Here is a 22,712-nt window from a genome sequence, read left to right on the forward strand (position 1 = left end):
GCACAATCTTACACGAACATCTAATATTTTGCGGCAGACAGAAAATGCCAAATCATGCAAGGAAGCCAAGAAACCTCATGGTGTATTCTGATTTAGTCGTTTGTTCTTCTGTAATGTGTGCTTTGTTTCCGTAGCTGTTTGACCTGGTATACAGAGAGGAGACCTTGCTGAATGTGATCAAGAGTGTGACTCGTAATGGACGCTCCATCGTGCTGACCGCTGTGCTCGCCCTCATTTTGGTCTACTTGTTCTCCATCGTGGGTTACATATTTTTCAAGGATGACTTCATCCTGGAGGTGGACCATATCCCCAACACAACTATGAGTGAGGAGAGACTGCAATTATTTATCAGTTTTCCAAGTAGACTAATTATAGATTGTTAGCTCCACATTAAAAAAGGACTAGAAAACATTGCCTCCCTTCTTTTCTAGAAAGTGGAGGTAGTTTGGTTGGCGAGTTCCTGTCTGCAACAGTGTGTCATGGAGGTACTGATGAAAACTGCACTACAGATGCCCTCCAGGAAGGTAACCCTATCAGGCAACATCAGAGTCTTCCATTAATCTATAAATAGTGTTTAGATGTTGGAAGAAGGACTGACACCCTCCTCTGAGATGGTTTAAAGACATTAGTTGTATGCATGTGTGTTTAACTTAAGGTTGAGATATATTTTACATTCCTCTTCCCCTGACTACCCTGAGATAGGAGAATATCTTGAGGAAGATGGCAAATTACTGGAAGTCATGTCTAGTCTAGGTTTGATCTGTTGTTGGATATAATTGTGAAACAACAATAAGCGGAAAGGAAAACTGTTGCACTGTTTCCCTTTTTTATCCGCACTTCAATCCATGTGACTCGATTGTCTTTCATGTGCCTGCCATTTGACCTAAGCAACTCACATGCGACCTTATCAACCTTCATGTGACACAGATTAATGACAGTCACAAAAAAGGAATAAAATTTCTGGGGAACTTCCCGCCAGCTTTGTTGCCATCAATGCTACCCGTTTGAAAAACTGTTTATGTCTGGAGCTGGAACCAGAATGATGGTTGAAAATATTTTCAGTGATGTGACTCATAAACTGGACCGTTCTCCATGTTTACATTTGCTCCACAGAGAAACTATAAACTCTCCTGGGGTTCACCATCTGAGTTTCCTTCCCTCTGCCATCATCACTGACATAGCAATAAAAATACTTTGGCCCAAAACAGCAAAGAGATCACGTGTTCTACTCTGTTTTTGATTTGACTTTGGAAGAAGTCCTTAAATTCAGCATCTATCTTACATTCCAGCCAAACAAACACTTTTGCTTTGACTTAGAGGCTTCACAGCATGAACCAAAACATACCAGCATGGCTGCATCAAAGTCAAGGATATTTTATAATAGAATGGCAGTCGACGTCTTATATTTAATGAATGACTACATGGATAATTCCACTTCCTACTATAGAGAATTATTCTACATGTATTATTTATCATAAACCAATTCATAAATGCTGAATATGAACATTGCAACCACTATGTCACAGCATCTCAGTTATACAGCATCGAAAAGTTTCTAATGCAGTCAATGCATCTTGAGTATGATGTCACACGATTTGATATGAAGTCCATTAACTCTATATGATAGCTGAATAAATGTGGAACAAACTCAACACCTATACTGGTAGATAATAAATATTCATAGGGTATAGGGTGCATTTTTCAAAATCAAAGATTGCTAAATGTATTATAAGACTGTGGGAGCAGCCATCGATCAGCTAACTGCATTGCGTCTGCGCCTCACAGCCACTCAGTGCATGTGGTTGAGATATATATACATATATACACATACATATATACAAATATATATAACAGCAAAAAAAAGGGGCGATTAAAACCTAACAAATTTGGGTCAGGATTTTTTTTTTTTGTGTAACGACTCGAAAATAAATATGCATTTGCAGTTTATGACTTTATTATATTTGAGCAGGCAGAGAGTTATTTTAAAACTATGTCAGGCTGCTGTTATTTCCAGAGGTCAGTGTTTCATCATGTTATTATCTGTTACAATCACTTCGAGTCACACCTTGTTGTTTTGATGCTAGATAAACAGATGATTGCGGGTTCTATATGTGCTGATTTCCTGGTTGGATCAGTCCGGTCAAGCATTATAGCATAAAGACTTGTTATAGGCTTTCTCTAGTGCTGCAGTGATGCGAATATGCAACAATGATTTGTTTAATAGTCTCTCATTTAATTATTGTAATTATTAAACATGCTGTCTTTTCTGTTTCCTCAGATTTAGGGGATGACATTGAGGAGGACAACATGGAACGGACGTGCGACTCTTTACTTATGTGCATTGTTACTGTGCTGAGTCACGGGTTGAGGAGTGGAGGGGGAGTGGGGGATGTTCTTCGCAAGCCTTCCAAAGAGGTACGTGCAACTGCGATTAGGCCTCAGGCGCTATGTTGCATGTGTGTGCATGTGTATATGCCTGTGTTTTTGGCTGAGAAGGTGTAGCACCCGCAGCTGCGCCATGGATCATGTGAGCTCGCTATGAGCCACTAAACTTGTTTTTGTTTCAAAAGTATGGAGGTTTCGCAATGTTTCCTTACAGCTGCGCTGCCTCCGCCTTGTGTGAGAATTACGCCTCAAAATAGAATTCCACTGAATGAAGGCTTAACCACTTATGATGTCAAAAGAGGATGTGAATGTCTCAATCACTCATTCGCAACTCGACTCTGAGACCCTTACTAGTTGTTAAAGCAAATTACAGCAGTCGTAGGACACGGGTGGCATGGTGGCTCCAACTTTATTTGGTTTGTCACAAACAAGTGGGGGTAGTATGCATTGTGTGGGTGGCAACTGCAGGGTGGTCGAAAGAATCCAGAGACAGGCTCATCCCATGACTTTCTAGAGCAATGAGTAAATAAGCAAAACGAGTCGGTGAATCTAACCGGTGTATCCGAGACGGGCTGCACCGCGTTGACCGGCTTTCCTGTCCTCTCTGTTACTGTAGCATCTGGCAGGTTATACCCACGGCTTTATGTTTCCATGAACAACCGTGAGGACCAAGGTTAACCTCGTTTTATACTCATAACATCATCCACAACACCTGCTTACATAAAGGCCTGCCTTTTAGGTCATGCCATTAAATGGGACAGGGGGTCCTCATTGTTTCCCCTCCCTATATTAACCTCACTCAAATTAAAGTTTATAATTATTTTAATGTGGGATCATGACCCTAATGTTCATACAACCCTGTTTTTTGTATCTTACCCAGGAGCCACTGTTTGCAGCAAGAGTGATATATGACCTGCTGTTCTTCTTCATGGTCATCATCATTGTCCTGAACCTTATTTTTGGTGTAATCATTGACACCTTTGCTGACTTGAGGAGTGAAAAACAGAAGAAAGAGGAAATCCTGAAGACCTCGTGTTTTATCTGCGGTAAGACCGCTCAATCTAATGTGTTAAAGGGGATGTGTTGTTTTTTTCCATATACGTTATTACACATACAGTGGGGCAAAAAAATATTTAGTCAGCCACCGATTGTGCAAGTTCCCCCACTTAAAATGATGACAGAGGTCAGTAATTTGCACCAGAGGTACACTTCAACTGTGAGAGACAGAATGTGGAAAAAAAAATCCATGAATCCACATGGTAGGATTTGTAAAGAATTTATTCGTAAATTAGGGTGGAAAATAAGTATTTGGTCACCTCAAACAAGGAAAATCTCTGGCTCTCACAGACCTGTAACGTCTTCTGTAAGAAGCTTTTCTGTCCCCCACTCGTTACCTGTATGAATGGCACCTGTTTGAACTCATCATCTGTATAAAAGACACCTGTCCACAGCCTCAAACAGTCAGACTCCAAACTCCGCCACGGCCAAGACCAAAGAGCTTTTGAAGGACACCAGGAAAAGTATTGTAGACCTGCACCAGACTGGGAAGAGTGAATCTACAATAGGCAAGCAGCTTGGTGTGAAAAAATCAACTGTGGGAGCAATCATCAGAAAATGGAAGACATACAAGACCACTGATAATCTCCCTCGATCTGGGGCTCCACGCAAGATCTCATCCCGTGGGGTCAAAATGATCATGAGAACGGTGAGCAAAGATCCCAGAACCACACGGGGGGACCTGGTGAATGACCTGCAGAGAGCTGGGACCAAAGTAACAAAGGTCACCATCAGTAACACACTACAACGGCAGGGAATCAAATCCCGCAGTGCCAGACGTGTTCCGCTGCTGAAGCCAGTGCATGTCCAGGCCCGTCTGAAGTTTGCCAGAGAGCACATGGATGATACAGCAGAGGATTGGGAGAATGTCATGTGGTCAGATGAAACCAAAGTAGAACTTTTTGGTATAAACTCAACTCGTCGTGTTTGGAGGAAGACGAATACTGAGTTGCATCCCAAGAACACCATACCTACTGTGAAGCATGGGGGTGGAAACATCATGCTATGGGGCTGTTTTTCTGCCAAGGGGACAGGACGACTGATCCGTGTTAAGGACAGAATGAATGGGGCCATGTATCGTGAGATTTTGAGCCAAAACCTCCTTCCATCAGTGAGAACTTTGAAGATGAAACGAGGCTGGGTCTTCCAACATGACAATGATCCAAAACACACCGCCCGGGCAACAAAGGAGTGGCTCCGTAAGAAGCATTTGAAAGTCCTGGAGTGGCCTAGCCAGTCTCCAGACCTCAACCCCATAGAAAATCTGTGGCGGGAGTTGAAAGTCCGTGTTGCTCGGCGACAGCCCCAAAACATCACTGCTCTCGAGAAGATCTGCATGGAGGAATGGGCCAAAATACCAGCTACTGTGTGTGCAAACCTGGTAAAGACCTATAGTAAACGTTTGACCTCTGTTATTGCCAACAAAGGTTATGTTACAAAGTATTGAGTTGTATTTTTGTTATTGACCAAATACTTATTTTCCACCCTGATTTACGAATAAATTCTTTACAAATCCTACCATGTGGATTCATGGATTTTTTTTTTTCACATTCTGTCTCTCACAGTTGAAGTGTACCTCTGGTGCAAATTACTGACCTCTGTCATCATTTTAGGTGGGGGAACTTGCACAATCGGTGGCTGACTAAATACTTTTTTGCCCCACTGTATATCCTATATGTATGTATATGTGTTTCAACCAGACCCGTAAATGAGAGGCTATAAAGAGCGAGACCCAGTATAACCTTTGAATTATGCAAAGTTACTTTGGCAGAGTCCAGGAATAAAAATATGAGGAAGCTGCATAACTCTGTAGGAAAATAGTAAAAGACTCTCCCTCCTGACATGTTTTGTGCCCTTTGCAAATTCCACTAGTGAGACATTATAGGCCAGGTGACTGCTCCAAAATAAAATAAAATAAATAACAATAGAGATAAAAGCTGATAATGTATAATTGCAGCTCAAATGCATACATACTTTAATGTTGTGTGTAACCTACCGGGTGTTGGGCACAGCTTTCTGTCTCAAGAAGTCCTGTGATGTTAGTCATGGGAAATAAACCTCTTAACTTTCCAGTGATGGGATGACTTGTCTTAACATAAGGGCAGTTTGCCAGCCCGGTAAGGCTGTGCTCTGTTGCTGGAAGGGCTCTGTGTGGTTTTAAAGACTGCTTGTTATTAGAACTCCTCCACAGTCTATCTAATATTACTTTATTCCCAAATTCTCCTCTTGGAATATTAGATTTGATTTGATTTTGGTGTATTTGTGGTTTGTGGTACGCCCATATTAGTTAGTCTATTAGTTTGTTGCTTTCCCCCTCGTCTCTCCCGCCCTCCCTCCCCCTTCTCACTCTGCTGCCGTTCCAAAGAAGGCTGAGTCATGAGGGCTTCCTGCCACTGCTCTGCTCGCCTCCATAATTCATGTCTGTCTCACACGCACAGACATTTTCTCCCACTCGCTCGCTCACTAACTCGCACACACTTAATTTCCTTACCATATGTCTCGTGAGGCTTCGCCGATTGCCCGAACTTTGTCCCTCCGTGTGCCATCAGCCGCATGTCCTTATATGTACATTATATGTAAGTAAGTAGCTAAATAAGAACATGCCGTGCAGCGTGTGCATGTCTCTGCTCATTACTGAGTGTAAGCCCAGAAGTACATGCTGTATGTGAGCATGTGTGTGCATGCGTATGTTGGGTCAGGCAGTCAGGACAAGTGGTAAGCATATGGAATGAGAACAGTATTATGTCACCCAGTCAGCCATCAGCTCTGACTCATTCATGTTAAATAAGGCCAGGCCACAGGGGGAGCTGCTGTCTCTATGGTTTCCAGAAGGACCACGAGAGAACAGGAGATGCAGAGATTAGGGGCTCCGCAGGAGGATGTTAAGTGGCTCAACATCCTCTAGCTTGGTTTTATAAGCCATTGATCTTTCGCTCAGTCTCGTATTAGTCTTCAGGTCTTTGGGGGCTGTTGCCAATGATTGATTTACGTCATGAACTTCCTGCACAGGGATTTTTACCTGTAGCTTAATTTATTGTTGTGCAACAAATCAGGCTCACTGGCACGATAAAATGACCTCCACCATCTTATTGGTTTGGTTTTCATGCTGCCGGTGTCCTTGAGTGAGCCTCTGCTTGCTTCTTTTTTTTTTTTATCAAACTGTAGAAGGTTTTTATCCTTGGGCCTTTTTTGTTCTGCATTTGTACATCAGTAACACTATTGTGCAGCCCCCTTTATTGAGTAGAAAGATTAGGGTTTATGGGCTTTTAGTGAGGACTAATTGGTTTCATTATGTGGATAATTATTCTTAATGGGTAAAGTAAACCATGCATCACTTTTGTAATGACAGGCTAGCAAATAATATAGACTGAAATTTGAATTGCCATATTCGGGAAAGTAAGATTTTTTTCAGTCCATGTGACAAGTTAATCAATAAATGTGAAACTCGACTGTCTACTTTACAGAAGTGGTTTCAGTTATAAATCCAAAAATACCATCTTGAGAAAATTAACTTTAAGAACAATTCATCCATTTTCCAACCCGCTTATACAACCAGGGTCACAGGGGGAGCTGGAGCCTGTCCCTGCCCACATTAGCTAACAGGATGGGTGCAACCTGCTGGCTGTCAGTGTCACACTGGGTAACGTTTAAAAAACTTTTAAGTTCATATATATATATGAGTTTTAGTTTTCAGATAGATGGTCTCACATTTGACTCTAGAATACTTTAGTATACAACTGAGTTTGTGGTCAAATCATTGTCTTTAAGTGTCCAGGTCCTGTGCCGCTGTGCATTAGGGGCAAATATCTCCACTATGGCCTCGTCTGTCCAAAGGAGTTTCAAGGGTCCTGTGGTTTGTTCAGACGCAATTTAGCAAAAATGTTCCTTTTAGAGAGAAAAAGCTTTTTCCTGTCAGTGCTTCCAAACAAGCCAAACCTCTTCTGTCTTTCTCTAACCTTGCTCTCATGAACTTTAACATGTAACATGCTAACCGATGCCTGTAGAGTCAGAATTTCTCTGAGAAATGCACAGCCTGACCTTGGGGTGAATTTGCTGGGGCTTCCACACAGCTAAATGCTCCAGGCTAACAAACTGACAAAACTTCTTATTTTTTCTTTAGGACTTCTTAATTTCTGTATGAATGTTGCTTTATTCCTGGAAACAACAATTCCTGGAAGCAATTTGTTACCAATGTTATCTTATCTTTTGACAGTTTTTAATCAATTTTAATTGTATACTTTGCATGTTGTTTGTCTTGGTTCTGAGCAAATTTTTTAGACATTTTAGATCACTTAGTGCTCTCTGATCAGTGTCAAATGACAGTTACATGACAATAATAATAATAAGATACCTTTATTAATCCCACGAGTGGGAAATTTCATGTCTGACAAGACAGACGGCCCATGTCCTCAAGAGCCATTTTAAGCCAATAGAAGAACAAAGAGTCTTGCAGCAGATGGTTTGGCACCCATAGAGTCCTGACCTCAACACACTGAGCCAGTCTGGGGTTACAGAAGACACTGCGAAAGAGTGAATACAGAGAACAATTGTTGTTCTTCAGGACCCAATGCAAGGAGACCCCTGTAACACCAAAGTTTGATTAGATTTAACATTCACTGACATTCAACATTCACATCATTTTAGCAAATATTTATGAATTTAACTTGTTAAAATAATGTGCATTGCATTACTTACAAAACAGCAAGAAACATTGATGCTTTATTTTTCCAAAACACACTGTGACCTCTATTCGTGCTGTTTTCCTCATGGCAGGTCTGGAGCGTGACAAGTTTGACAACAAGACGGTGACCTTTGAGGAGCACATTAAAGAGGAGCACAACATGTGGCACTATCTGTTCTTTATCGTCCTGGTAAAAGTTAAAGATTCCACTGAATACACCGGCCCGGAAAGCTACGTGGCTGAGATGATCAAGGTAAACGCAAAGCATGCACACACCCTTAAAACAAAGAGCTAACTGATCTGGTTGTTTTGCAAGCCTATATGTTAAAAACTGATTGACTTCACTGTGAGACCGCACTGTTTTAGAACTAACAGTGTGTAAAATCAGAGGGAATGTCTGTAAAGACTGTGTAATCTGCAGAACTTTCTGCATAAAAATTGCTTAACCTCACAGCTTGATGACGTAAGTATCTTTGACATCATTCCCAAGCCATTTACTAGAAATCAGAGTGCTCCTTGCAATACTCAGTCCTGAATTCAAGAGCGCTTTGGGCAGCATTTCCCTTTGTGTCACATTTTTATGGTAAGCAGTGCTCATCAGTTTATCCTACTGAGTCACACATAAACACGTACCAGCTTGTCACACACACACACCACACACCCTAGTAGATTGTGTTCCGCTTTTTTAATCTAAACTGACAGACATACCTGTCATGTCCATTTAAAGACACAAACAGACCAATGGGAAGTATGTGCACCAGAAAGGCAGATTAGCCAAAACTCTTAAAGCTTAAAAAGGAATCAGTCACGTGCACACTGTGATTTTCATCGCAGTAGTAGAAAGTTTTCCCAATTTTTCCATTGGTAACAATATTTTGAATTTGCCTTTTCATTAACTGTTAATAAAAGTAGTTCAACGCTCGGCTGATGTTCTCTGTCAATGCCAGGAGCACAACCTGGACTGGTTCCCTCGGATGCGTGCCATGTCACTGGTGAGCAGTGATTCGGAGGGGGAGCAGAATGAAATCAGGAACCTGCAAGAGAAGCTGGAGTCAACCATGAAGCTGGTGACAAACCTGTCTGCACAGCTGACTGAGCTCAAAGAACAGGTATATCATGTGACAGTCAACTAACTCCCTCATTTTGTAATACACCATCGAGTTTTTCTGTTTGCGTTTTTTTTTTTTTTTGATTCAAAGCTTTCTGCAACCAATATTAAACTCCAGTTTTTACACTTTGTATTGTTTACATCTTCATTTCTGACTTGCCTTTGTTTGCACACTATTGAGAAATCAGGGGGAAAATGTTATTTCTCATATGCTTGCGTGCTTACAGTCATGTGAAAACAGAAAGCTTTCACAGGACTCTAAGCAGTCCTGTGAAAATCCAAATAAACCCTGTGATTCAATAGCATGTAGAACCACCTATAACAACAATATCCTGAAATAATAGTTTTCTTTAAGACTGTGTCAGTGTCTCACATTGTTCTTTAAGTATTTTGGCCCACCCTTTTTTTAAAATAGAGTTTATTGAGTTTTGTGGGCATTCGGCCACTGCAACACCTTGATTCTTTTCTTTTTCAGCCATTCTGTTGTAGATTTGCTCAGCCAACCTTTAGAATGCTTTGATAGGAGTCACGAAGTTCCCTAATGAAAAAATTTGCACAGCTAACTGTCAAAAACTCCAAAGTCTATAAAGACATGAGAATTAACATCAGGGATTCTATACTGAGATGATGCCTTTAAACTGTCTTGTTTTTTCCCCCTATGCAGATGACAGAACAGAGGAAGCAGAAACAACGAATTGGACTTCTTGGTCACCCTCCTCACATGAACATCAATCCCCAGCAGCCTGCCTGAGGGGCCTTGGGGCCATTTTCACCAGTGCCTGAGCACCCGTAACAGTGTACAACATGTTAGCCAGGAGAATGCCAAAACATGTCCATCTCCAGTATCTATTTAGGTCAATGTATGGCTGTATTTTCCAAAACACTCCCTTAGACGTGAGTGAAAGTTATCTTGGTATGTAGTATAGATGTGTCAGTGTGGGTGGAGTGTGCACGACGTGCCTCAGGACCTGAGAAGCCAGTCCTGTAAGTTTCTGTCTTCAGCTTTACTACCCTGAATGCCTTCTGCATCGGACCTGTCAGACAGCATGCCAAAGTTTAGCCATTGTTCCTGAGGGAATATTCCTCTCAAGTGTCCTTGTAATGAGGATTTCATCCTCTGTGTTGCACCAGCAAACTCAGGTCACATGTGGATTTGAAGTTTTGTTTGACCCCTACAACATGATATTTAATATTTTGCTTTCATCAGATGGCAATACGAATGCTATTTAATATGCAATGACTAATTAAGAACTAACTAGTTTTGAGAATTTTGTTTGCTTTTTTTTTTATTTAAAGTGATTTATCATGTATTTAAAATATAAGACAAAGCTGTAAACAACACTGAAGAGGTCACCAAGCTTTTCCAAAGCATATAAAGATGTTATTAAATCTGTAATCGTTTGTTTCTTTGTTTTTTAAGTCGAGAGAAAGCATTTGATACTACTTTCAGAATTCTTTGTAATCTCAAACTAAGGGCCTCCTTGTTCCAGGGCAGTTTATATAAGAAAAACAATCGTTGGGAATACGTGGTAACTTTTTTTGAAGATAAAAAATAATTCTGACCCGTTACAACTTTGGAGAAATATTTTTTGTATAATGAACATTATGGACTTCCTAGAGAGCTGAAGCGATTGTTTCACCCTGACACTGGGTCCATGATGTATTTAACAATGTGATTTATGTGGGATCTCATTAAAACCACAGATCCAAACATAAAAGATTTTTGGGAACAACATTATCTTCATTATCCTTGATGTCTGCACTGACTTACTTAACCTTCGTTTAACCTGTTTAGATTGAAGCACTGATATTTTCTGTAGCACAGAAGCAATCGTTGCTATTTGTTTGGTCACTTTGTAAAGAATACAAAGACTGTGTTCATGTTAATGTGAAGAAAGAAAAAACTACTAGATTGAATTTGGAGTGCTGTTAAACCAAACTCAACTTTTATACTTACTGATGGATTCTGTCTGAACTGTACATTGCATTCTTGGAGTCTATTTAAATAAATAAGTGTGTCAAATATGGTTGCTGAAACCAATGTCTGCATCTACAAATGTGACACAAAAGGAAGTGAAGATCTGGTAATTCCCTAAGTCACAGCCATGCACTTTGATACTGCAGTGAGCATGAAAAAAATGCAGCATGCAGAAGTCATAATCGGGAATTGCCGGCAGATTATCTCTTATCCGAAATCCTCTAAAAATTAGGAAGTGCACTTCTTCGATTATCATACGGCATGGGGAAATGTCTGCGCGTACATGGGTTGCACATTTGTAAGCTTCATTTGATCTTTTTGTATTTCATCCTTCCGCAGGCAGAATATTTGTAGAGTTTAACATTTGTGTAGCTTCCTGTATTTGCATTGAACATTGAAACTGAACAGTACTGCCCAAAAGCATTGCGCCACCCTTAATTTCTTTATATTTTGTTAGGAAAATGAGAATGGTTACAGCTATTTATAGCAGCAAACGCACACAGAAATGCAGTTTCTGAGGCAAAAACATAGTTTGTACAATCCTAACAAGTTTGCAAGTCAATATCTGGTATGAACACCTTTATTTTCAACTCTCTTAGGCAAGCCTTAGTGGAATTTATTGAAGTAATCTTCAGGAATAGTTCTCCAGGCTTCTTGAAGGACATTCAAAGCTCTTCTTTGGATGTTGGCTGAAACTCTGATGGTGCTTTTTTGTTGTTGTTGTTTTAGGCCTAGCACTTCTTCTTTTGCCCTTCACTTGTCCAGTTTCTTCAAATGTCTGTGTAATAGCTCTTGGGGATCATCCTGTTGGTGCTTTACAAACTGTTATCTGTGGCATTTTTTATCAATTCAACTTTAAACTTGAAGAAATTGCAACAAATTAACTGTTTGGTTTTTTGTTTTGTTTTTTGGATGCACTGCTCATAACACTGTGCATAAAAATACAATTTAAAATCCGTTTCTTTCTATGCTGTTTGTTGTGTGAAGATGCAACACTGGTTCATGTCTCGCGTTAGTGCCTTTACGCATGAATGATCAATAGGTCAGTCTTAAGTGTCCTACAAATGTCTCTTAAAATGGTCAGGTATAAGGAGTGGACTGAAAAGGAGTGGAAAAGCAGCCAATGTCCAAATCAAAAAAATTCCAAAGACCTCCAGAAAGCCTGGAAAACTATTGCTCATGACCACTTTTAATAAATTACAAGAAAGACAGGCTATTGGATTAAAATAAGACGAAATGAGGGGTGAGAGTCAAGACCTTTGCACAGTGATAAGTAAGGTTTCTAAATATATGCTTCAGATTAAGAGAGTGTTCGTCTCTATTTGTCGTCTATATGTTGTCGCCTAAAAGGCTGTTGAAATAGCCTTTGACATTCTCTCAGTGGTTTCACAGTATCACATAAAAAACAATATTTTTGTTACCAAAGCTCAAACATTTTGTAAGAAAAAGAAAAGGCTTCATTACATAAAAAAACAAACAGGATGTACTTGTGTTACGTGTCCCCAGACTGCCTTCAGGGTGCTTTCCATCGTTATGGTTATTTATAAAAGATTGGGATGTGACCGGGATTATGGTTGTTTTCCAATTACTGAGCCCCACTTTATTCACCAAACTCTAGGAACAGTTTCTAGGAACAGTTGATAAAATCACAGGACGAGAGATTCTGGAGGGTTTTAGTGGAAATACAGACTGTTACCAGTTACTGTGAAGGATCCTGATTATCTGAAACAATGAAACGTCTGTTTACTCCGGATTCTTTTAAAATTAGTGTCATTTAAGTGAAACTTTCAGAGCTAATGCCTTCTGATGTTATGAATGCATGTTTGATATCTGCAACTTTCTTTTTCTTTTGCTAGATAAGACAGATCGAAAAGATTGCTTTTAGCAGCAAAGCAGGGAGACAAAATGAGCTCTTAAACACAGTAATCATTTTTAGTTTTGTTTTGTTTTTTTGTCAGAAGGAGTATAACAACTGATGAAAATGCAAGAAGCTTCATAATGTAAAAAACCCCACAAAAACGTGCACGACTTCATCTGATTCTCCATAGATTTTACTAAATGTGCTGCTGCTGTGTTAAAAAGGTGTGAAAACTGGGAAAACCCTAAACCTCTTTCACGGTGGTTTCATAATGTGCCTTGAATTTAAGGTGTCTTTAACTACGAGATGAACAATTTATGATTTTCATGTCTTGTATGTTGCTGAGTGACCCCTAAATGCCACTGCTGTCGTTCCTGTTTTCGTCTGACATGTGACACCTACTGAATGTTGGTGTGTTCTCATATTTCCGTTCATTAAGCTGCAGCTGACCCCTATTATTCCTATTAAATGTGGAAATACCCTTGTGTATTAAGTTTGTTAGGATCATCATCAAACCTCATTTTATGAGCTATTCTTGCGTGAGAGGAAAAAAGTACCTTACTGCTTATTTCAACATTACATGAGAGTTCTAGGGGATATTTTTAGTGAATGCAAAAATATGAGCAAAATCCTGCAATGTAAACGTCGTCACACCAGTCCTTGTATACCATTTCGTTTTTCTGCGAGAAATGCAATCAATGAAGAAGCACGTTTTAAAAGTGTGCCTGCAGCCTGCAGCGGACAGGTGCAGCCGCCGTGTGCCTGGATGAGCTGGATGTGCCCCGCGCGCGCTCAGCAGGATCCCGGGGCCATGAGGAGATCAACGTGACAGACGGCACCGCCTCATGACAGTAAACACGGACTCCACACAGCCGTCCACGCACAGGCGCACGTGGTTCTCCCACCGTGACCGAGCCGTTCTGCAAACAGACCAATAGACGAGACAATTTCATCTTTCCTCTTCTACAGATTCAATAAGTTGTTTGTCTCCATGAGATTAATGATTAATAAAGTGAACTTTTGTCCTTTAGTGCAGAGCTCGTGACGTTTGAAAAGCCCCTTAAATTGTTTTTATTGCCCTTGAAGAAATATTCCGATATTTTTTGCTATTTTGCAGTCGTACGTGAGATTGTGTGCCTTTAACTGCTCGATTTACTCTTTTAATTTTATTGTGTTCCTTTTAAAAAAACAAGAAAAAAAACAAGAAAAAACCGTAGTAGGTACCACACCTACTCGCCTCGCGAGGTTCGGGTTTGTTGAACTCCTGCGATGGTTCACTGCCAGCACGTTCCTCGGCGCACAGCCTTGTTTCCATACACTTCAGCATGGTGGTACACGGGATCGGTCATGCCCCGCCCTGCGCTCTGACGTCATTCGCCGTCCGCCCACTGAGGCGCCTCATCTGTAGGGAGTGGGCCGTCCTTTCGCCGAGGATACAGCGCCGTTTAACACGTGAGCCTCATGTGACAGAGGTAGATCAGTCTGAGCGGAGAGTCAGAGGGTTTATTTAACTCGTCGTTCTGTCCTCCCCCACTTTCCCAGCGCGCCACCAAGGCTTGACTTCCTCACCGCTGCGGGACCACGGCGTGGAGATCGCAGGAACTAACTTTACAGCGTTTTGTTTTAAAAAAAATGACAGATTATTAAACAGTTTTAACCTTTTTCGACGCATTCTGCGCATTTTTCGTTGCATTTTATCATTTCCTTTTTTATTTACAAATTGCTTTGCAAGTGCTGATAGAGCGCGTAAATAAATGCGTATTTATTTCTGAGTGCTTTTGGAAGAGTACCTCGGTTTTGACAGCAAAATTGGAATACAAAGAATGGAGCGAATTCCAAGCGCGCAACCACCCCCTCTGTCCAAACATCAGGCTGAACTGTCAGACGTGCAGGGGTAAGTTATACTTTGGAGATGTAGCTTTCCCAGACTGCGTCGCCCCCTTTTTAACCTCCAACTAAAATGCACCTAATGTATAATTTTGTGCACTTTACCATCAAAATGACCTGATTCCTTACTCGTGCGCTCTTTTTGTGTTTCTTTAGGATGGATTTCCCAATGTATGTCTATAAACCCAGGCGGGGAATGAAGCGAGGAGAAGAGAGCAAGGTCCGTTCTACGTGTGTGTGTGTGTGTGTGTGTGTGTTCGTGTTTGTGGTTGTTTATTGCCAATTGGTAAAGTTAAGTAATAACCATAGAGCTCAAACATCCAGGAATTAGATTAGGAGTTGGTCTATAGTCCCATAAATGGTTGACCAAGTTTCTACTATGACATAACTCCTGGATTCCTCCCTATCGGTGTATCTGCCTCTGGTCATGGAGAACTATGTGCTCTCGTTTCACTTAAATTTACGCAACATTTCTGTTTATTCTCTTAGGAAACCTACAAGCTGCCTCACAGACTTATTGAGAAGAAAAGACGTGACCGGATAAACGAATGCATCGCCCAGTTAAAAGATCTATTACCCGAGCATCTGAAACTAACTGTAAGTTCATAGTGTAGGTGGGAGGGTTAATGGGATTGGCTGTATTGAGCGGCACGCACCATCTAGTGGCTGTTTAGTGCTATCACATCTTTGTTGAGTGCGTCAGCAGCTCATGCCGATGACGGCTCACGTTAAAGAGAATGTGCTGCTGTTAGATTTTTGTTGTTTCGAGTGTATATTTTAAAAAGTTACATTCAGTGTTGATTTCCTTAATGCAAATGAAATTTCAATAAATTGGTGTAAATTATTTCAGAGTAATCACATGTGGTGATGTGTACATGTGTAGTAGAGCTTGGTTTCTGCTTGTTATATAAGAGGATATGCTGACTGTGTGCGTGTCTCTCCATTAGACTCTGGGCCATCTGGAGAAAGCTGTGGTTTTAGAGCTTACGCTCAAGCACGTGAAAGCCCTCACCTCTCTTCTTGAGCAGCAGCAGCAGAAGATCCTCGCTCTTCAGAACGGCATGCAAATCGGTGAGCTGCAGATCATTTTTGCACACGCACAAACACATGAGGAGGAACTGGATGGGTTTTCTAGACAGAATGCAAATAATGCAGATGAATGCAGAATTGCACCACTGAAAGTAACTTCACTTACAGCTGTTTACAAAAGGTCACAGTCTATATTAGATTTCTGAGTGTGTTGTTTCCTTATGTGTTTATAGAGCAGCCTCCCATCAGCCAGGAGAAGTCAGAGGAGATGTTCTGCTCTGGCTTCCACATGTGTGCCAAGGAAATTCTCCAGTATCTCGCTAATCACAAGACTGACGGAGACTTCACCCCATCCCACGTCATCAGCCACATTCACAAGTTAGCTGTAGAGGTGCTGCACAGTCCAGCCCGACCCCGCACCCCTCTTAGCCCTCAACCCGAGGAAATCCCTGCCTACCAACCTCATAAAGAAATGTCTCCCAGCTTAGCCCCTAAGCCCAGCGAGGGCTACGGGAGGAACTGTGTGCCCGTCATCCAGCGGGTGTACGCTTCACCAAGCAGCGAGCAGAGCGGCAGTGATACAGACACAGACAGTGGCTACGGAGGAGAGCTGGAGAAAAACGAATCTGGGGCGCCGCAGGGACATCCAGATTATTACGTTCACGGGAGCCAGCAGAAGCGACTGCTGGCTGACAGGCAGAACTCCAGCATCAAGCAGGAGGATGACGAGCCACGCCACAAACGAGCCCGTGTGGAGTCGTCTGAGGATGAGCTGCTCTCAGGCGGAGAATCATCAACTTCTTCATCCTCTAGCGGATATGGAAGTTTCATGAGTGTATCCCCTAACCATCCACCCCCTCCTCCACATCCCCTCTGCATGCCTTTCTACCTCATTCCACCTTCTGCTGCAGCTTACCTACCAATGCTTGAGAAGTGCTGGTACCCTGGGGCCATGCCAATGCTCTACCCTGGCATGAGCAGCTCATCACCTACCATACCCAGTGAAAGGCCCGGCCCACCTCAGCTTGTGCTGTCTCCCCGGGGAGGTTCTCCAGCCCCAGCCATATCTCAGACTCCCATGGACTCTCCTGCTCTCCTTCAGGCACTCAAGCAAGTACCACCCCTCAACCTGGAAACCAAAGACTGAGAGATAAAGGCGAAAAGACTGCCCTGATATATTGCCCTGTTCTCAAAACACGACTGAGCTGTTCCATAATTCATAATCACTCATCTCCTCTTTTCCTCAGCCTGGAGGGTAAAGCATCAAATAAGAGGACTTGTAGAAATGATCAAGGAGAGAGAGAGAAAGAGGTGAGAGCAGCATCCTTCCACACTGAGAGCAATGCAAAGCTCTGGTTGAATGTCAAATGCTCAGCGGTGTTCAGTGGTATATATGTATCATATAAACTGGATCTGCCCTGTGCACACATAAACACACATATGGTTGAATGTAAAGAAAGAAATGTTTTAGCTGCTGCTGTTAAAGTGTAAACACAGATGAACATTGACGCATCTCACTCGCGATTTTGTAATTTAGAACGTGTTGCACCAAATGTTAGCGATAATTTGCCACCCAAAGTTTGTCGCCTATGTCCTTTGCTCACCATTATGATTACTGAGATGGAAAAAAAAAGCCCTTTCAGCCATGACCGGCACCATAAAATACAAGGATTCCCTCAAATGTGTACAGACAGCGAGGGTACACCACATGGTAGATGAAGGAAAAGGCCGCCGCATGGCCACGCTGAATGAGAGAAGTGTCGTTTATGATTTAAACAGACGCCTAAGATGGATTTTTCTGTAATTATTGTTCATAGATTTATTGTACATTTCTATTTTTGATACCTTCTCGCACTCTGTCTGCCCCGAGAGATATACGAGGAGGGCAGAGTGTGGACAATGTACGTCGTGTACTCAGAAACTGTGTACATACTGTAGCACTGTGCTGGACCTGGTCTGCATACTCGACATCTGTTTCTGCTCAAGTCAAACCCGGTGTTTGTGCTTGCTGTTGCCTTTTACTTGTGAAAAGCTGATAAATCTCAGATGTTAATTCTCTGTACTATGTATGAATCTTGGAGACAAAGGAGCAAGGAAGTGAATGTAAACGTTTTAACCAGAAGACTAGTTTTCTATAGAAAGAGGTACTTGAGATTTTATATTTTGGGACCTACATGAAAGATGTTTGATGTAAATATTTTGTCTATAATTGTTGATATACATGATATAAGTGTATTAATAAAGTATTTTTTTTCCCGTGGAAACTTGTTCTGACCGTATATGTACGAAAGAGAGTGAGAATGTGTGTGAAAACAAATAAATACTTTTTAGAGGTTTTACAGCACCACAGCATTCACGTCACAGGGAACACTTATGTAATGGAAGATCTGTGGCATGGCTCTCCTGCTGGTTAACCGTCTGTGGCCTCAAATGCAAAAACACAAGTAAACACACGAGTATAAACAGCTACAGTAAATCATCTGAGGCAACAGTCAGAATACATCTGCATCTTGTCTCTATGGCTGTATGAGACGATAGTAAATACCATTATTCCAGATTTGTGACACACCCCTCTGCATTTAGTTTCCCTGCAGAGTGCTTTACCTCCTGGAGACATGCAAAACATGTAGCTGTATAATTTACAAAAAATGCTACCACTACCTCCTGTGTTGTGCAATCACATTTTTCATCTATGCGATAGCACCTCCAATTATAGGTTTATCTCAGTGCAGTTCAACATAAGCCCAGTGCCAGTCACAACATCTTTGTCTTCCCACCTACACATTTTTTTCCAGTGCCCTTTTTTTCGGAGCTTAGTCATTCTGTTGCTGGTTTGTTTATATAATCTACAGTTTGAGATTACGACCAGCCACCTAAATGTCATTTATATCTTTCAAACTAGTTTCCTTGAAGCTGATTTCCATTTATTTGTTTCAGGAGGAGTTGCATGTTGTATTGATGTCATGAGTTTGCAAGCAAAACCATTATACATGTACTCACCACCCACTTTGTTATTTACACCTTGCTAGTGCCAAGTTGAGCCCTTTTTACCTTCAGAGATGCCTTAATTCTTCTTGGCATGGATTCAACAAGGTGCTGGAAATATTCCTTTTTTTTTTTTTTTTTTTTTTTTTTTCCTAAATGACATCAGAAACAGCAGTATGCGACATTACGTGATGGCAGAGCTTCAGTTCATCCTTTGTCATTTTTTTTTATTTATTTATTTTTTTTAATAAATAGGACAGGGGGAATGAATGAGAGAAAGAGGGGGAGAGAAAGAAAGAAAACCAAAGGGGAGAAGAGACGGTGAGAAGGGGGGGGAAGAGAGAGAAAAAAAAAAAGAACTCCTGGGTCACCTGTATGGAGAAAAAAAACAAACAAACAAAAAAAACAAACAGAGGAGACAGCAAACAACAAAGAGCAACATAATAATAGAGAAAACAAAGCACCATCACAATAAACTAGCTAGTCATAGATATCAATATTTACTAAATAATAAACGATATTGTGCAGCACGCAAGATAGACAGCGCACAGTGTGCTTTGAGGTAGCAGCCAAGAAAGCTTTAGTCCGCGTCTGTGAATACCCATGTGTGCATACCTGTGTGGATCAGCATGCTTGCATTCCAAAGGTTTCTCCATGTAATGATCTGCTAGGGAGTGTGGGGGGGCCACAGCCCCGTCCTCCAGGGTGTGAAGCGGGTATGGAGGAGATCAAAACTCCAGACATCCAGAGGCCCCCAGAACACAAGAGACCACGGAAGACCAACAGAGGGGCAGCCGCGCCACTGTCCCGGAAAGAGCTGAGGAGAGTCCCAGATGAGGGCTCACCCAGCAGCCGCGGAGCAGAAGTCAGGGGGAGTTGCAGTGACGCGCCCGTGAGCTCCGCCGGCCCCCAGCTGTGCCTGAGTGACCGAGCCCCAGGCCGAGAGGCCGGGGGCACCCCACCTCCAAAGGGGCCCGAGCGAGCCCCAGGCCCCGACAAGCGGCCGCCAAGGAGTGAGCCGGTGTGTACCCAGACGCCCACCCCCAGACACAAAGAACCACCAACACACCGACACCTGAGGGAGTCCGCCACCGGCAGGGGAAGTGGTGGAAATATTCCTAAGCAATTCCCATCTACGCTGATATGATAACATCACACATGATGTGAATCTCCTGTTCCAGCACATCCCAAAGGTGCTCTATTGGAATGAGATCTGGAGACTGTGGAGGCCAGTTGAGTACAGTGAACTCATTGTCATGTTCAAGCAATCAGTTTGAGATGATCTTGTCTCTGTGACATGACCTGTAATCCCCCTGATGGACTCATCAGAAGATGAGTGCACTGTTGTCGTAAAGGGACGGACAATGTCAGCAATAGTACATTGGCCGTGGTGTTTAAATGATGCTCAGTTGGTGCTAAGAGCCCAAAGTGTGCCAAGTAAATAACCCCACACCATTACAACACCATCACCACACACATATATTGATATAAGGCAGGATAGATCCATGCTTTCAAGTTTTTTACACCAAAGTCTGACCAGCGAATGTTTTTCTAGTCTCATCTTATCCAATTTTGATTACCAAGTACTAATTCCAGTGTGGCCATCTGCTGGAAAGACTATCTGCTTTAAGGTTTGTGTTGTGCTTGCATAGATGCTCTTCAAGGTTCAAGGTCCAAGGTTCTTTATTTGTCACATGCATAGTTATACAAGTATAACACACAGTGAAATGTAGCCTGACACACTCCTCGACATGTGCAAAAATAGGGGGGGTGGGGCTGTAGAGGAAGAACATTATATATATAGTATATACATTGGGTGAATGTGCAGTAGTAGCAGCAAGCAGGTGAATTCTGTACATTAATATGAATAGACATCTGACTATTTTACAGGATAGACAATATAAACATATTTAAAATTAAAGGAATTTGAAATGTACATTGTTCCTTGGTTTAGTGTCTGGAAGAGAGTCCTGTCTCAGTCAATTATAGATGATGTGAGATGATGTGAGCAGGCGGGTGTGTGTGGTTTAGGGCACAGATGGCTTGGGGATAGAATAATAATAATAATAATGGATTGGATTTATATAGCGCTTTTCTAGGCACCCAAAGCGCTTTACAATACCACTATTCATTCACTCTCACATTCATACACTGGTGGAGGCAGCTACAGTTGTAGCCACAGCTGCCCTGGGGCAGACTGACAGAAGCGAGGCTGCCATATAGCTCCTCTTGAGTCTCTCTGTCCTTGCCCGGAAGATGCGGAACCTTCTACCAGAATGCAGAAGTTGGAACAGTTTGTTGCCAGGATGGGACGGGTCCTTCAGTATCTGCGCTGTTCTAGTCCGGCATCTCCTGGTGTAGGTGTCCTGAAGCGGGGGGAGAGCAATCCTGCAGCAGCGTTCTGCTGTACGGATCACTCTCTGGAGAGCTTTTTGGTCCTTCACACAGCTGTTCCCAATGCTCTCCACAGCGCCTGTATAGAAAATCCTGAGGATCTTTGGAGAGACCCTGAACTTCCTCAGTTGTCGTAGGTGATACAGGCGCTGCCTAGCCTTTTTGGTCTGGGCCTGAATGTGGGCAGCCCATGTCAGGTCTGAGGAGATGTGAACACCAAGATACTTGAAGGACTGCACCCTCTCCACTGGAGCTCCATTGATGATAATGGGCTTGTAGTCTCTGTGCTGACCCCTTCTGAAGTCCACCACTAGCTTCTTGGTCTTGCCGACGTTCAGCTGGAGTTGGTTGTCCTGGCACCACGATGCCAGATTCTTCACTTCATCCATGTAGGCCGCCTCATCGTTGTTGGAGATGGCACCCAACACCACTGTGTCGTCAGCAAACTTCACAATGGTGTTGGAGCCATGGGTGGCCACACAGTCTGAAGTGTAGAGGGAGTAGAGCAGTGGCGAGAGGACACATCCCTGAGGTGCTCCTGTGTTGATGGTGATGCTGTTGGAGAAGCACCTGCCCACCCTCACCACCTGAGTTCTGCCAGTGAGGAAGTCCAACACCCATGCACACAGACGGCTGTTAAGTCCCAGATCCCTGAGCTTCGTGAACAGTCTGCAGGGCACTATTGTGTTAAACGCTGAACTGTAATCAACAAACAGCATTCTCACATAGTTACCCTGTTTCTTGTCCACGTGGCTGAGAGTGGTGTGTAGGACGTGGGCGATGGCATCCTCTGTGGATCTGTTGGATCTGTAGGCGATCTGCAGTGTCTGGGATGGAGGAGGAGATGATGTTCTTCAGCAGCCTCTCAAACACCTTCATTACTACCGAGGTCAGTGCAACTGGCCGGTAATCGTTCAGGGATGAGGGTTTGCTGTACTTGGGCACAGGGATGATGGTGGATCTTTTGAAGCATGTGGGGACCACAGACTTCGCCAGGGACTCGTTGAAGATGTAAGTGAACACACCTGCTAGCTGGTCAGCACAGCAGCGCAGCCCCGACGCTTTCCTTGTGTTAACTCTCTTCAATGCCGCTCGGACGTCATGCTCCGCGATGCTGGTCACCGGTCTCTCGCTGATGACGTCACTGTCCTCGGTAGTCAGGCGGTAGATAGCATTAGCCGCTACTACCACAATGTCATCTTTTATGTGATCCCTGTTTTACTTGACTGTATGTCTAAAATGTGATAAATAAAGTAAAAAAAAAAAAAAAAAAAGATAGGATTAGCCGCCTGGCTAACCAGATGCTCTTTAGCATAGCTTGGTTGTAACAAGTGCTTATTTGAATTACTGT

At 42.5% G+C, this 22,712-nt stretch overlaps 2 protein-coding genes across 2 annotated transcripts in view; both read left to right on the top strand.

Moving 5' to 3' along the window:
• LOC146632115 (inositol 1,4,5-trisphosphate-gated calcium channel ITPR1-like) overlaps positions 1-10,445 on the top strand; it is a 75,208-nt gene extending 64,763 nt beyond the window's left edge. Inside the window, exons 54-60 of the mRNA XM_085353223.1 lie at positions 135-324; positions 432-524; positions 2,279-2,415; positions 3,266-3,431; positions 8,215-8,375; positions 9,070-9,231; positions 9,895-10,445. Coding sequence (XP_085209349.1) covers positions 135-324; positions 432-524; positions 2,279-2,415; positions 3,266-3,431; positions 8,215-8,375; positions 9,070-9,231; positions 9,895-9,981 — 996 coding nt within the window. The 3' untranslated portion in view covers positions 9,982-10,445. The remainder of the gene's footprint in view (positions 1-134; positions 325-431; positions 525-2,278; positions 2,416-3,265; positions 3,432-8,214; positions 8,376-9,069; positions 9,232-9,894) is intronic.
• A 4,105-nt stretch (positions 10,446-14,550) lies between these two features.
• On the top strand, positions 14,551-18,236 carry LOC146632116 (class E basic helix-loop-helix protein 40-like). Its single transcript, XM_085354075.1, has 5 exons — positions 14,551-14,960; positions 15,110-15,173; positions 15,443-15,550; positions 15,901-16,024; positions 16,216-18,236. The coding sequence occupies exons 1-5, from the start codon at positions 14,890-14,892 to the stop codon at positions 17,127-17,129; spliced, it is 1,281 nt and encodes a 426-aa protein (XP_085210201.1). The 5' UTR covers positions 14,551-14,889; the 3' UTR covers positions 17,130-18,236.
• The last annotated feature ends 4,476 nt before the right edge of the window (positions 18,237-22,712 follow it).

This window comes from Diplotaxodon limnothrissa, linkage group LG5 (assembly GCF_057381915.1).
Source record: "Diplotaxodon limnothrissa isolate DT_005_m linkage group LG5, D_limnothrissa_male_GT1.1, whole genome shotgun sequence".
Taxonomy (NCBI): Eukaryota; Metazoa; Chordata; class Actinopteri; order Cichliformes; family Cichlidae; genus Diplotaxodon; species Diplotaxodon limnothrissa.